This window comes from Equus quagga, chromosome 1, assembly GCF_021613505.1.
Source record: "Equus quagga isolate Etosha38 chromosome 1, UCLA_HA_Equagga_1.0, whole genome shotgun sequence".
NCBI classification, from domain to species: Eukaryota; Metazoa; Chordata; class Mammalia; order Perissodactyla; family Equidae; genus Equus; species Equus quagga.
In genome coordinates this window covers 51,490,471-51,501,351 of record NC_060267.1, presented here as the reverse complement: position 1 = coordinate 51,501,351, position 10,881 = coordinate 51,490,471, and the positions used below count along the sequence as shown (strand labels likewise).

At 55.5% G+C, this 10,881-nt stretch overlaps 1 protein-coding gene across 10 annotated transcripts in view; it reads right to left on the bottom strand.

The window, feature by feature from the left end:
* Positions 1-165: 165 nt before the first annotated feature.
* Positions 166-10,881, bottom strand: part of IFFO1 (intermediate filament family orphan 1) — a 13,030-nt gene continuing 2,314 nt past the window's right edge. Inside the window, exons 2-10 of one of the 10 annotated variants that reach the window (XM_046645754.1) lie at positions 8,324-8,384; positions 8,091-8,186; positions 7,150-7,290; positions 6,807-6,815; positions 6,011-6,192; positions 5,769-5,889; positions 5,409-5,504; positions 2,538-2,668; positions 166-1,262 (exon numbers count right to left, since the gene is read on the bottom strand). In XM_046645754.1, the coding sequence (XP_046501710.1) occupies positions 1,163-1,262; positions 2,538-2,668; positions 5,409-5,504; positions 5,769-5,889; positions 6,011-6,192; positions 6,807-6,815; positions 7,150-7,290; positions 8,091-8,186; positions 8,324-8,384 (937 nt within the window). In that variant the 3' untranslated portion in view covers positions 166-1,162. Of the gene's footprint in view, positions 1,267-2,537; positions 2,669-5,408; positions 5,505-5,768; positions 5,890-6,010; positions 6,193-6,806; positions 6,816-7,149; positions 7,291-8,090; positions 8,187-8,323; positions 8,385-10,881 lie in introns of all 10 variants that reach the window. The other 9 variants (XM_046645744.1, XM_046645773.1, XM_046645791.1 and 6 more) reach the window with 9 other exon arrangements.

Below are 10,881 nucleotides of genomic sequence, written 5' to 3'. Positions count from 1 at the left end.
GGTTGAGAGCCTGCTGCTGCCACTTGAGGCTCTGTGACTCTGGGCAGGTACTTTAGAGCCCCCCCTCAGTCTGCGCCTGCATGTTTGTAAAACGGTGGGAACAGTGCAGACCTCACGGGATTGCGTAGCCACCTCCAGAAAGTGCTTGAAACAGTGACACGAGGGTTCAATAAATACTCGCAATGTCATTATTATTAACGATTGCAGTCGAACATCAGCTCGGCATAGCCTCCTCGGCAGTTATGCTGAGGTAGCCTCAGTCACATCTCCAGTTTCTCCAAGCTTTTCCAAGTCCGGGACATCTTTCTCAGCCTGGTGGTCTCAGGGTGTGACTAACATGGAGGAGGCACAGCGTCGGCTGATAACAAGATACTGAGACCCTGAGCACACGTGCATGCACTCACCCATGTGCACGCACAAGCAGCTTTGCCTTTCTCGCACTCAGCAGTGACGGGAGACAAGCAAGAGCGCCCATCGCCCTACACCGTCCTGCACCCAGTCAGACCGAGGAGCCGCCGAGACAGGGCACGAGGGCCCCTTTAATGCATGGCACTTCCAACAGGGAAGGGTGGTACCATGTTACTCTGCCGTCCACAGGCAGGCACCGGGAGCATTTGGACGACAGAGGGAGGACAGAGCACCCTGCCCAGCCCCACTTAAGACACAGAGGGAAGTCCTCTCCCACTGCGTGTGTTGCACAAGCCACAAAACATCCAGCCTAATCCACTTCATACCAGTGCCTGGCCAGTTAGCACCAGTACAGAATCAGACAGTGAGCTGGCTCTAGGCCACAGGGATGGAAGGAATATCTGACAATCACATTCCTTACACGATGGAGAAGGTAAGGGGCCACAATCGCTCTGGCAGCATTTTAAAGATGGGAAGGTAGCAGAGGCCCACACATGAAGGCAGCAGAGCCCCGGCTGTGGCAGGAGTTGCCCGGGAAGGGCAGGCCAAGCCTTGCTCCAGACACCCTAGAACCCTGGAGAGGCCAAGGACCAAGGGAGGAAGCCCGAGGGAAGAGCGCCCCAGTCCCCAGGGCCAGGCTTGGTGCAGCGAAACAAATGCAGTTCCCCTTCTGTGAACCTCCGAACCCTCTGCTTCGGTGAGTTCCCAGCAGGGTGGGGCCCCAGGGGAGCCAAGCCGGAGGCAGGCCCCTATCTCATGGAGCTATCAGATGAGACATCGCGATCGGAGTCATCAGTCTCGCTTGGCGGTGGCGGCGGCGGGTCGCTAAGCGGGACCGCAGTGAAAGCAGGAGACTTTCTAGAAAAAAACACCAGTTGTCACCTTGGGGAAGGCAGGGATCCTGAGGAGGCTGGCATGTCTCTCCCCGGACCTTGTTCTCTGGCAGGCAGGTGAGTAACATCTTCAGCAAGGGCAGGAGGACCACAAGGGTGAGGGCAGATGCAGGGCGAGGGAGTGGGGAGGGGAGGAAGAAACCTCTCCCCTCCCCCGCCCAATGGGGGAACCGATCCCTGTTTTTATCTTGGGGACTCTGGGAGGCTCAGAGTTCAGAAATATCTATAGTCACAGTATGGGTGCCAGCCCCGTGGCCGAGTGGTTAAGTTTGCAAGCTCTGCTTCGGAGGCCCAGGGTTTCACTAGTTTGGATGCTGGGCACGGACATGGCACCGGCCATGCTGAGGCGGCAGCCCACATGCCACAACCAGAAGGACCCACAACTAAAAAATATATACAACTATGTACTGGGAGGCTTTTGGGAGAAGAACAAAAAAAAAGAAGACTGGCAACAGTTGCTAGCTCAGGTGCTAATCCTAAAAATAATTTAGGGGCCGGCCCAGTGGCGCAGCAGTTAAGTGCGCATGTTCCGCTTCGGCAGCCCAGGGTTCGCCGGTTCGGACCCAGGTGTGGACATGGCACTGCTTGGCAAACCATGCTATGGTAGGTGTCCCACATATAAAGTAGAGGAAGATGGGCACAGATGTTAGCTCAGGGCCAATCTTCCTCAGCAAAAGGAGGAGGATTGGTAGCAGTTAGCTCAGGGCTAATCTTCAAAAAAAAAATTTTTTAATAAATAAATAAAGTCACAGTATGAGAGATGTCACCTGAGCTGAGTGCACTGACTTGATGGCCCCAACTTTATGTCTATCTGAAGTATTTGTGACTTTTTAATCGACTTTTTTGTGGAGGTATAACTTACACAGGGTCAAATGCATGAATCATGGCCCTGACTTTAGATAAAAACTTGCCCCACGCCCCTTTTCTTCCGTGCGTTTTTAGCTGCCTCTAACCAGTGGAACCATCAGAGTTGGTGGCATTGGGAGGTTTCAGCTATCCGCCAGAATGGACATACGTATCATCCACTTCCAAGGGAAAGAAAGCTGTCAGGCTGGGCCAGACATACAAGTGACCTCCAACAAGAGCCCCGCATCAAGACGTGACTGGGTCACTGCCAAAGGGGGTTCAGGGCCTGCCCTCCAAGGGGCTCTGGCCCACCGCTCCCTCCCTGCATGCACCCTGGGAGGGAGGCCCGGAGGAAGGGGGGCAGGGCCCAGACTCCAGGAAGGCCCTCACCGGTCTCCAGACTGGGTGATGAGCCGGCGGCAAGTCTCCATCTGCACGTCCAGGCCTCGCTTCATGCTGCACATCTCCATGTACTCGTGCAGGTGCCGGTTCATGTCATTCTTGGCCGTGGCCAGCTCCAGCTGTGGCAGAGGCAGGGCAGGGCCAGGGTGTCAGCAGGGCCCCTGCCCCCTACCCCGAGGAGACTGACACCCCCCCAGAGCACCACCTGGCAGGAGTCCCAGGCAGCCGTGCAAGAGGGCTCACATTTAAAAATAAATCAGATCAAGGCCGAAGGCACCCAATACACTATCATTCCTTCTAGTTTTCCAGGGGAAAAGACTTTGCTTACAGAGGAATGCAAAGGGATCTGCTACAGTCCTGCATCCCTTTAAAGGACTCACTGATGAGAGCAATGAGGAAAGGAATGTAAAAGGGCAGGATGGAGAGGAGGGACATTCTTGAGAGCCCTGGGTGGCTATCTGTGGACAGCCTTGCTCCCTCCCTGGGGTTCCTACATGGATTGGCTCATCCCTCATTCCTTGTACAATGCCGTACCCAGCCTGTATCCCTCACTCAAATGGGAGCTCCTGGAAGGGCTGGCCATGGGTGTTGTTCATCTCTGCCTGTGCATACCCAGCACCTCCGTGGGAAATTAATTAACTTAGGGAAGCATCTACAAGACTCATGGCACAAAGAACACCTGTCTGCAGTGTTGAAAGGGGCTCAATTCTCTTAGCATCCATTTCTGCGTTTTACTTTATTTTCTCACTTGTAAGCCATTTTCAGAGACTAACAGAGACTCCCTGCCCACCGAATGTCCTACTGGTTCTAAGATGTATCTTGATTTGAGAAATGTTATATGTGAAAAATGAGGGCCTCCCTCCCAGAGCCCGACCCTGCACCGCAGGCTTTGAGGCAGAGCGGAGAGGTGGCACAAAGGCCATAGAGGCCCGGGCCAGGGACAGTCTGCTGCCTCTCTTTGTTTGGGGTACAAAGGACAGAGGGGAGGCCGAATAAAACTGCTTGGCTGCCTGGGAGCAAAGAGCAAGGGTAGGGAAGGAGCCGTGAAGCCTGTGAATCGGACGGCAACACCCCATAACACATCTGAAGGGGACAGACAGGACGGAACATGGAGAAGGAAACAAATGGGTCAGAGGGCATACAAGAGAGGTCAGGACGGCAACATTTGGGATGAGACGGTGGCCGGGGGTCAGAAGCCCTAGTGAGAATGGCCTGAGCGGCAGCCTTGGTGCCAGAGCTGGGATTCCAGTGGGGGTCCCACGGTAGCCAGCCAGAGGAGCGGGACGAGCTGACTGTTCGATCTCGGAAGAAAATACGAGGCCACCAGCTCTTATTCAGATCAGCTACTGCCTGCACTCCATTTTCTCCACCTCAGAGAGCCGGAGTGGAAGGGGCTGTCTCTGGAGCCCATCCCTCCATGGGACGGGCAAGAAGGAAATGAACCAGATCTATCCTATGAAAAGACAAGGCTAAGAGTGCCACCAGCTGTCTCCACGTAGTGGTATGTCTCCCCTTGATTCACACAGTTATAGCAGGGAGGGGTCAGGACATGACCACACCCATTAGGAGGTGTCTGCAACACCCCACACCAGAAACTCCAGACCCACTGTGTGACCAGAGGGGAAGGGAGGGCTGGGACCGGATGGAGAGAGGACAGCACATAGGGGAGAAAGAACTCCCTCCCACCCTCCACCCTGGGCCTTGGCTTTCCCATCCAACAATGGGAAACGGTCTTTGCCACCATCTTGGTGACTCTGAGAGATCACAGGTCACTGAGATAAAGGGACCTCAGGTGTCCCAGATGGATCGCCAGGAGCAACACTGCCACCTAAGCCACCATGTCAGCTCTGCTAACATCTCTCCTAAGGTCACTCTCCTGGGAGAGAAGAGGAAGACAGCGAGATGGGCGCAAATGAGTGAGTGGAGACCAGTTCTCCCTTCCCATCTCCTCGGCTCGTAGCGTCAATCTGGCTGTGCCTTAAAACTGAGCATCTGTCTCCCTGGGCAGAAACAAAAGAAGGTTTTGCTTAAAGGAACAGGACTATTTGTTGTGTGTTGGGAGAATGAGCATGTAGGAAATAATTTCTCAACTTCCTTCTCAAAACGCAGGCTGTGTGAGCTCAGGAAGAGTGGAAATCTGCCACGTGGGCTTGAAGGGAGGCTGAGGGTTAGAGCAGCCGCCAGCCATGCCCCTGGGTCAGAGTGCTCAGGGAGGGGCCCTCTCCCGCACAGGCAGGAGGGCTCACGAATCCCCTCCGACCCTCCCCACAGCCCCCTTCATCCAGGGCACCACACATCCTTCCCGGTTTAAGCACCAGCTCCACTCGCCATCTCTAGAAGGTTCCTCGGGGCTAGGGAATAAGAATGGAGATTCCCCCATTAGCTCAAAGGCTGAGCTGAAGAAGCAGCGAAGTTCAAGACCCCTCTCAGTGGCCTCTGCTGCAGCCCTGACAGTGCAGGCAATGAAAACAACAAGCTACAGGATGGCACGCTTCCTGTGAGACACACACGGCCTGCAGCTCGACAAGTGCATGATCTCCAAACAGCCCTGTGAGGGAGGCATTACTCAGCTCCCCATTTTACAAATAAAGGAACACGCTCCGAGAGAGGCAGTGGCTTGTAAAAAGTTCTAGCGGTAGTGAGTAAGCGCCAGAGCTGAGATTCGAAGCTACATCTGTCTGCCTCCCTCCAGGGCCTGAGGTCTAAAGGCACCAGAGCTGGGAGATCACTCCTCCTCATGAAAGAAAAGCGGAGGCCCTGGGGCCTGGGGTCCCGCAGGACTCGAGAGGCCACGGCACCTGCAGCCTAGTCATGGCCCACTGGGAACCCGCGTCCCTCAGCTTCGACTCGTGTCCTTACCTCTATCTGGTCAATGGTTTCCTGATACTCTTTCTCCCGGGTTTTGAAGAGGGACTCGGTATCTTTAATCACCTTCTCCAAACTGTCTTCCTGCTGCTGGAGTAGAAAAGGAAGCAGCGGGAGGCCAATGGGCAGGGACCGGATGGGGGCATTCCGCAGGGCCAAGGTAGGGGAGAGAGAGAAAGTCAGGTTAAAGGAAACTAGAGACAGAAAAGAAAAGGACAAAGGAAGAGGGAGAAGCAGGTAAAGGATGATGGCTACAGAGGGAAAACAGTGAGGAGTGGAGGCGGCAGGCAAGGACAGGCCATCAGGCTGGAGAGGCAGCCCTGGAGGGGCCCCGAGGCCGGGAGCGGGGGTTACCTCTCCCTGGGCCTCTGCAGCTGCCATGGCATAGCCTGAGAAATCCTCCCACAGCAGCAGGGTCTCCTCAGTCTCCTCCCAAGTCAGGCTGTCACAGTCGTCCTCAAAATCATACTCCCTCCTAGAGACAGGGAACCCCTGTGTCAAGGAGGGTTGGGGCCTTCCTCCTGGCAGAGGGGGCTGGCAGGCGGGGGAGCTCTGGCCTCTTGGGGGGCTGCTGAGGATGGGCCTAAGGGACTCACAGCTGGTTGAGCATGCGCTGCATCTCCTCGTTGATGCTGAGGGCTGTGCTCTCCTCCTCATCCCCATCGGGCTGGCGGGGCCCGTCACTCTCCGACAGGGAGGTGTCCTCCTCGATGGCAGCCTTGCGCTCCCGCTTCCGCCCCCCCATGGATGGGACCTTAATGGGAGACAAGTGCAGAGACTACAGAGACGAGGCCGGGTGCATGAGGAGAAAGGGCGGGTGGGTGCCGGCAGGGCAGGGGGGAGGGGAGAGGCATGAACCAGCGGGAGGGTGGGCAGACAGAGAGAGGAGACACAGTTACAATGACAGGAACAGAAACACCAGAGTCACCAACACAGGCAGACAGACACAGATGGGGACAGAGCTGCAGACTGAGAAGGAAGAAAAAGGAGAACAGAAAATAGAGCAGTAAGATACGGGGAGAAACGGCTTGTTGGGACCACATTAAGATGGGCATAATGGCTAAAGAGGATTTCTTTTTCTAAAAAAAATTCTTTCTAATGAAATGACTGAACTAAAAAGAAAGTCTTAGGCTGCAAGAAGGAGGAGGACACAGTGTTTACAAAGGAAAACCTGAATCACACATCCAGATTAGAAAGCCAGAGGGAGAAGGGCTAAAGAGAGGAAGCAAAGAGAAAAAGAGATCGAAAAAGGGAGAAAGAGCAAGGAAAATAGAAAGGGGAGAAGAAATCTGTGCTGAACAGCCCAGCGGGTCAGGACTGACGGCCAAAGGCCTGGGTGGTTTAGAAACTAGGACTAGGACATTACAAAGCTTGCATGAGAGCCAAACTAACCAGCTTCTTCTGTGGAGAAAGCCAAGAAGATGAGAGGAAGAGAGAGGAGAGGAAGAGACAGAGGAGAGAGAGAAGGAGGGGAGAGATGGCATTAGAGACAGCTTCCAAAACCTCTCTTCAGAGGCCGTTCCTTGCCCCCCAGCCTCATCCCACTGAGGCCCCCGTTGCCAAGGTAAGGACCCCAAGAAAGAGGGCAGGGCCTGGCTCCAGGCCAGCAGTGACGGGCGGTTCTTCCCCTGCCCCAGCCCTCCCCTGAGGAGCTCAGGCCCTGGGGAGGTGGGGCTAGGGAGCCCGGGGCCAAAGCCTGCCCCCTTCCCGGGCCGAGGGCAGCACAACCCCTCACCTGGAACATCTTGATCATGTCCTCGCAGTTGCGCTGCTGCGCCACGTCACACAGCTTGGCGGTGATGTCGATGCGGCGGCAGATATCCATATCGACTTTCATGGCCTTCTCCTGGATCTTTGTGTCCAGCTCTGACAGGTTCTGTCCGGGGGACACAGGGAGCAGTCAGGAGGCACCCAGCCCTCCAGACACACCAATAAGGCCCTGGCAAGGTCCTCCTCATCATTCCGGTCACACATCACTGTCACCTCCTCCAGGAAGACATCTCTGACTCTTCCAAGCAGAATGCATCACTCTTCCCTCCCCACATCTGCTCATACATTGGGCTATCCATGCCACTGGCTCCCTGGCCAGATGGAGCTCCTCGGGGGTGTGGCCCTGTGCTGGGACACGCAGGGGCTCCCTCCTGGAACTTATGCTCCCAGAGAAAAAGAGAGACCACTGGGAGAGATGAGAGTGGAGAAAGCACTGTAACAACAAGAACAACAGCTAAGACGTATCTAGCACTGCGCATGTGCTAGCACTGCCCTAGGGACACCATGTCTCCATAGTCCCCCTGCAGAGCGCGTGCCCTTGTCATCCCATCCACAGATGGGGACAGAGAAGCAGAGCAGTGAAGGAATTCGCCCAAGGCCACACTGCTAGCAAGTTGCAGAGCCGGATCTGCGTGTTCTTCACTAACTGCTTAACACCTTCTAGTAATGATGGAGGCTTCACTGCCTCTCAGACACAACACGGGACTTTTGTTCCTTCTTTTGCTCTTGAACTGGGAGGTGGCAGGGAAAGAAACAGGAGCAGAGCAAAGTTGGGGGAGGGGCAGTGGGCAGGAACTGAAGCGACCAAAACCAGAGGGGCCACTCTGCCTGCTTTGAGACAGCCTAAGACTGGCACAGAGGAGCCCCGCCCCACAAGGAGGACTGCAAGCCGTGCACTGCACTCACGTTGCTCATGAGCCCCTTGAAGACCACCAGCTCAGCTTTCAGTTGCTCCACCTTCATCGCCAGCTCCTCTTGGCAGGCATCAGCCTCTTGGGCTTCCTACAGCCAGGGAGAGAACGCTGCCATGAGCACACTGCCAATGTAGGAAGACGGTAAAGACACGGAGGGGCCAGGAGCCGGCCCCAGGCCGAAGGCCGGGTGGGGTCCGAGGGAAGCACAGGCGGCGGGCGCCTCACCTCTTGGAGCTCGTTCACTCGCTCCTGCAGCTGTATCCGCACAGTGTACTCTTCTTCCCACCTGCAGACACGGGAAGAAGGGAAGGAACGTAGGTGCAGAGTCCTTCCCTGGCCCCACAGCACCCTGTTCCCCACCTGGCTCAGGCCTCAGCCCTTGGGTCTGGTTCCCTAGCTGGGGAGGAGCTGTGGGCAGGAACATTGGCCGGCCAGCGGTGGCCAGCTGCAGCTGTCGGGTGGCTCCACGCTGCCTGGCAAGTGCTGAGCTCAGCAGCTGCCCGCCTGGAACCTCCGGGCCACCTACCAGGAACTACTTTTAAGAGCAACTGCTGCTGGCTCTGGTCCTTCGCTGTGCCCGACCCGCTCAGGCCCTGGCCCAACCAGCTGTCTGGCTGGCCTCACCCCCACCTCCTGCCCACACCAGACCACCAGGCCCACCCGGCCCAGTCTCCCACCTTCAGTCGCACAGATCCGGTCTCCCGCCTCCTGCCTGCACCAGAACAGAGCTCCTCTAGCCCGCTGCCCTGCCTCTTGTGGTACCATTTAACCCTGTAAAAGCAGCTGCAGGACACACACCGCATCAACAGAGTTGGTCAAGAGCCTGGTAGGAGACGCTCAAAGTCCATCCCCAACAAGCTCCAGAAACTGCCCACCCAGAGCCCCCTCTAAGTAAGTTGTTGAGAGGGCACACGGCTGGCCCCAAGGCACTAAAGCAGTAGAAAGCGGGAGCCGGGACTACTAAGCACCAAACCCAGAGAGAAAGGGAAATTGGAGCACGAAAAAGTGCCCCATTAATACGGTGGAAAAGAACTAGAAGCGGCGTCTCCTGGATGCAGAACACAGAGACGAAGAGCACAAGTAGGCTACAAGATGCTCTCGGCCACAGGCAGGTCTATTTCCCAGGGCTAGGTTTTCATACAGGGAAGTCCAGGGTCAGCCAGTGCATACTGCATCACACCACAGAGGCTGAAGGCGGCGTGGAGGGGCGATACCACTGCTTAGGATTTCAAGACCCTACAAGGTTGCCTGGAATGGCAGACCTTCTCAGACCCCATTCATGTAACCTATCACTTCTTGTCACATTCTGGAAAGGCTTCTCCCAGTCTGAGAGAGGAGGGGAACTGCACCAAGAGAAAAACTTCAGGAGAAGAAAGATGGTTAAGAAGTGGCAAAGAGGACAGCAGGAAAATAAAAACCTGAGAGAACATGTTCCGTAGACAGGATTCAATCCTTCCTTCCCCGTCCTTCCATCTTTTCCCACCTGCCCTCTGCCCTCTGCCCTGGGCCCTCCCTCCAGGCCCATCTCCCCTTGCTGCCCTGTCCCTCGCTCAGGGCCGCACTGCAGTATTCCTAATAATAACTCCTAGACATCAGCGCGGCTGCCCCTCCCGGTTGGGCAGGAACGAGGCAGCCAGCCAGGCCACCACCCTGCCGGTTCATGGCGCAGCCCGGCTCTGGGCCCTCTTGGCTCCCTGCCCACCCCTCCCTGCTTGGCCCCCATATCCTTCTCCTTTTTGCTCTGGCATTCTCATTCAGACAGTCAGGGCTAGTGAAGGGCTCCAGCAGCATCAGGTTATATATTTTCTTAGATAAGACCTCTATCTTTTCTGGGCCTTGGTTTCTTCATCTACAATATGAAGGCATGGGATGTGGTACCCTCACGCCCCTGGAGTCCATGAGTCCCTGGAGGGAGAAAACAGGACTGACAAGGGAACAATGACCCTGGACAAGATGCATCAGGAAGGGCAGGAAACATCGGTGACAGTGACCTCAACAAATTCATGTAGAAACTTAAGTAAGGAAGTCACGTAAGGATTAAGATTGATAAATGTTACAGGGTAAAAAACCTGAAAATAAGTCATCTGGAAGCTCACTAGAATGCCATCTGCTCTCCAGCCAGACTGTCCCACAAACAGGCTCGTTTTGACCTCCATTCAAATCTGGCCTCACTCACAGTCCCCTTAGCACAGGTGGAACTTGTGCAATTCCGTGTATTCCACATTTACTGAACACCTCTCTTCCAAATAAACAGTATCCTGGAGCGAAGTGAGAAAGCAGGGGCCATTCCTACGTCGGAAAAACTGAGGCCAGGAAAGAGAGACCCACTCAAGGTCACAGAAGGCCAGGGAGCTGAAAATAGAACCCAGGAGGCCTCATTCCTTCGCAGTTTAGTGCTCAAGCCTTGCCCCTGCCTTCCAGGCCACAGACAGGAGCTGCAGTGTTGCTATAAAGAGAACAGAAAGAGGGCAGGGGATCTGGGGTGGAAGAATGAGTAACTGCCAGTGTCACGTACCACCCAACTCTAGCTGCGGGGCCCTCTGCGCAGCAGCCTGCTGCAGAGTGATGAGCTCATCAGTCCCCAAGGAATAACTCTTTGCTGCCCTGGACAGCTGGACCAAGGACAAAAACTCTTTCAGTTTTTTTTTAAAAAATGCCCCTGAGAATAGCAGTTGTTCCTGTGGTAATGAACGCATTCCAGAATTGTCCATGTTGCACTGCTGACTGTGTTAACCCCTGCGGGGGCAGGGGCAGGGGCAGGGGCAGGGGCTGGGGCAGGGGCA